This window comes from Eimeria mitis, genomic scaffold (assembly GCF_000499745.2).
Source record: "Eimeria mitis Houghton genomic scaffold, Emh_scaff4406, whole genome shotgun sequence".
NCBI classification, from domain to species: Eukaryota; Apicomplexa; class Conoidasida; order Eucoccidiorida; family Eimeriidae; genus Eimeria; species Eimeria mitis.
The window spans coordinates 1,137-1,960 of record NW_013572722.1 but is presented as its reverse complement, the minus strand read 5'-3'; the positions used below and the strand labels follow the sequence as shown (position 1 = coordinate 1,960).

The window sequence follows — 824 nt, the reverse complement described above, 5'->3', positions numbered from 1 at the left end:
TTCAATAAAACGAATGATGCACCTGCAAAATAGAAAGGGTAGAAATATTCACCTAGCTCATCCTGTATGGACGTATGAGTGTTGAAGAGTATGGGGGACGCTAGGCACTTGCGCCTGTTTTTGTTGAAGCTTGCAGGGAATCCCGCTTTTACGCGGCGGACCAAAAGAAGCACCGGATCCCTTTACGCTTCCTTCATGTGGGCTGCTCATGCACAGGCACTACAATGCGTTTACATGCGCCTGGTGACGCGCGTCTAAATGTTTCTACATGCCGTCACTCGGCCCGGTGTAGCAGTCATCTACGCAATGTAACGGAATGTTGTCAAGTGTAGCTAAAAGATTCGCAGTTTCATGCCTCATCCATGTGTGCAGCGGAGATACCGTCCAGCGCCGAAGAACGGCAGAAACACGATTTGTCAGAGTTCGTGGAAGCGGCGAAGACACAGCTTCTCAGTGGAGAACGACGCGTCTACGAGTACTTTCTCTGTAAAGTTGGTGAGAGCCTGTCGGCACGAATGTTGCCGCTGGAACACTCTCCGTAATAACAGCTATTAACCTGTGTCAGGCTCTCCTTTTTGGCGGTCTCATCATTGGGCATTTTCAAGTCCAAAGGGGCTTCGTAACCACCTAGAAAGGAGCTGGTGTATGCAACTTATGCATGAAGCTGCAGAGTCCATGCGTATTTGTAGCCGCTCTCTGGCGTTCCTTGTTCAGGAGTGGGTCACTCGGTCGTCATGTCTGACGAAAGAGAAGCATCAGGCGAGCGCACCACGCTTCCACCAGAATACGATAGCGCATATCTGCAGAACGGTGGTGCAGCGCCA

The 824-nt window shown here is 50.8% G+C and overlaps 1 protein-coding gene across 1 annotated transcript in view; it reads left to right on the top strand.

Annotated features, from left to right (window-relative positions):
• EMH_0074870 (Zinc finger protein, related) overlaps nt 1–824 on the top strand; it is a gene marked incomplete at both ends in the record, with an annotated part of 2,051 nt that overhangs the window by 497 nt on the left and 730 nt on the right. Inside the window, one exon of the mRNA XM_013499519.1 lies at nt 715–824. Within this exon, the coding sequence (XP_013354973.1) occupies nt 715–824 (110 nt within the window). The remainder of the gene's footprint in view (nt 1–714) is intronic.